Raw genomic sequence first — 2,147 nt, 5'->3', positions numbered from 1 at the left:
CCTACAGGAAAGCTGGACATCAAAGAGCCACACACATTCTCTTATGGATTTTCATGGTTTTCCCAGGGTGAGATTCAGATGCATGTGGTAGTTACAGGCATTTCTGGCTGAAACCAGTTTTCCTATGTGACATTAGGAAACAGTTGTAATAAAAGAAAGTTTCAAACAGCAAACTGTTCTGATTCTGATGGACACAAGTCTGATACTAGGCTGGAATTCTCTTCATAACTTTCGATACTTTTGAAAATAAAGGATAGGTAGTATAATGTACTTGAATCCTAAAATATTGTGAAATATGTATCTCATAAATATGCATTACATGATATTCAGTTGAAATTGCTGGGAATAGTACTTTCTTCTATCCCTATAACCACTCTGCTCTGGACAGAATTACCAAAGAATATGATGACTTGGGCTGTGTGTATGTGTGTCTTTGTGCGTTCTCTGTGTGTGTTTATGTGTGTCTATTTGTTTCTTTGGGTATGTTTGTGTATTTATGTGTTTATATATTTATGTGAAAATGGAGGTTCTGTCAACTTACTGTATTTTTTCATAGTAGCTATTGTCCACAGTGTTTTATGAGATGAAGTCTTTCGTTATGGCAGATGGAGTCAGAGAGACTACAGAAAGGTCAAAGTATGGGGTTGGGGGTTGGGGGTTTAGCTTAGTTGTAGACGCTTGCCTAGAAACCACAAGGCCCTGGATTCGGTCCCCAGCTCCGGAAAAGAAAAAAAAAAAGAAAGAAAGAAAGAAAGAAAGATCAAGGTATAGAGGAAGGGGCAGGGAAGATATCACAGCAGTTGAAATCACTTATTGTTCTTCCAGAGGATCTGGAATTGGTCCCTGGTAACCATACAAAGACTAACACCAACCTCGATAGGCAAAGCTGTCTCCCAGATCCTGCCCACAGTTGGCAACCTCGTGATCCACCCATACAAAAGGCAAAACACAGATCCGGGTCTAGCGGCTAAGAGTGACATTGCCTATCTAATCCGGAGGGGAGGAGGCTGGCAGCCAGCAGCAGCGGCAGCGACAGGGGCGTCCAGAATACTCCAGGCCACCACCCTCCCCACCCACCACTTGTTTGGGCGGCCTTAAAGAGTTGAGTAAAATCAAGCTGGTAACCAACCATGACTGAAGGAGGATTTGATCCCTGTGAATGTATTTGCTCTCATGAACGTGCTATGAGAAGACTCATCAATCTGCTCCGGCAGTCCCGGGCCTATTGTACCGACACAGAATACCTTCGGGAATTGCCAGGGCCCTCCGGTGACAGTGGCATCAGCATCACTGTGATCTTGATGGCCTGGATGGTGATCGCTGTGCTCCTCTTTCTACTGAGGCCTCCTCACCTGAGAGGCTTCAGCCTTCCTGGAAAGCCCTCCAGTCCTCACAGTGGACAGGTCCCGGCAGCCCCTCCTGTGGGCTAACATCCTGGTGTGGGAAGCAGCGATTGTTTGACACCCTGCACGACCGAAGGACTGAAGAGAACCTGGCACTACCTGTCTCTCCTTTTCCATCTGCAGTTTCATGAGCTTCTAGAAGTTTCACTTGCCAACTGCCTTTGTTTCCTGTGTTGCCACAGTCCTTATTTACAGTATACCTGAGTAAACGATTTCTTTGAAAAGTCGAGGGCTATGTTGGTTGACCTAAGCTTAAACTTTCCACTCGTTCTCCCTGGAACCCTGACCATAGCGTCTGTGGTGGTTTCTGGCCCAACTGAAGGAAACTTAAGGTTTCTGCATTTAAGTATTTTAAGTGGTTTGGATAGATTTTAATTCTTTTCATAAGGTATTTATTTTGGGTTCTCTGGTATGAGTGACAGAGCCGTGCTGTGGTCATTTTACTGTGGCAGTTTCCTGTGGGTGGCAGTTTTCTGTAGTCCTTGACACTGATGCTTTAGATCATTTTTCTTACAAAGTCCAGCTGGCTTATATGGCTAGAATAGGGAAATCGACTTGCTTGTATACTGATTTTTTAAAATAATTCCCATTAAAAATTTCTGTTGTTAATACTTTAAATAAACATGATTGATTAATATTTTTAAAAGAGCTAAAACCCTCAGAGACCTAGAAAACCATGGATGGCTTCCTCTTTAGTCAACTGGAGCCACAAGAATGTCAGAATCACACAGCCAATCAGAATTC

The 2,147-nt window shown here is 43.5% G+C and overlaps 1 protein-coding gene across 1 annotated transcript; it reads left to right on the top strand.

Annotated features, from left to right (window-relative positions):
* The first annotated feature begins 987 nt into the window (after window positions 1-987).
* Window positions 988-1,491, top strand: LOC134482179 (small integral membrane protein 14-like). Its single transcript, XM_063274923.1, has one exon. It carries the CDS (start codon window positions 1,131-1,133, stop codon window positions 1,428-1,430), a length of 300 nt encoding a protein of 99 aa, XP_063130993.1. The 5' UTR covers window positions 988-1,130; the 3' UTR covers window positions 1,431-1,491.
* The last annotated feature ends 656 nt before the right edge of the window (window positions 1,492-2,147 follow it).

The sequence above is a fragment of the Rattus norvegicus genome, chromosome 15 (assembly GCF_036323735.1).
Source record: "Rattus norvegicus strain BN/NHsdMcwi chromosome 15, GRCr8, whole genome shotgun sequence".
NCBI classification, from domain to species: domain Eukaryota; kingdom Metazoa; phylum Chordata; class Mammalia; order Rodentia; family Muridae; genus Rattus; species Rattus norvegicus.
This window is presented reverse-complemented; position numbering and strand designations above follow the sequence as displayed.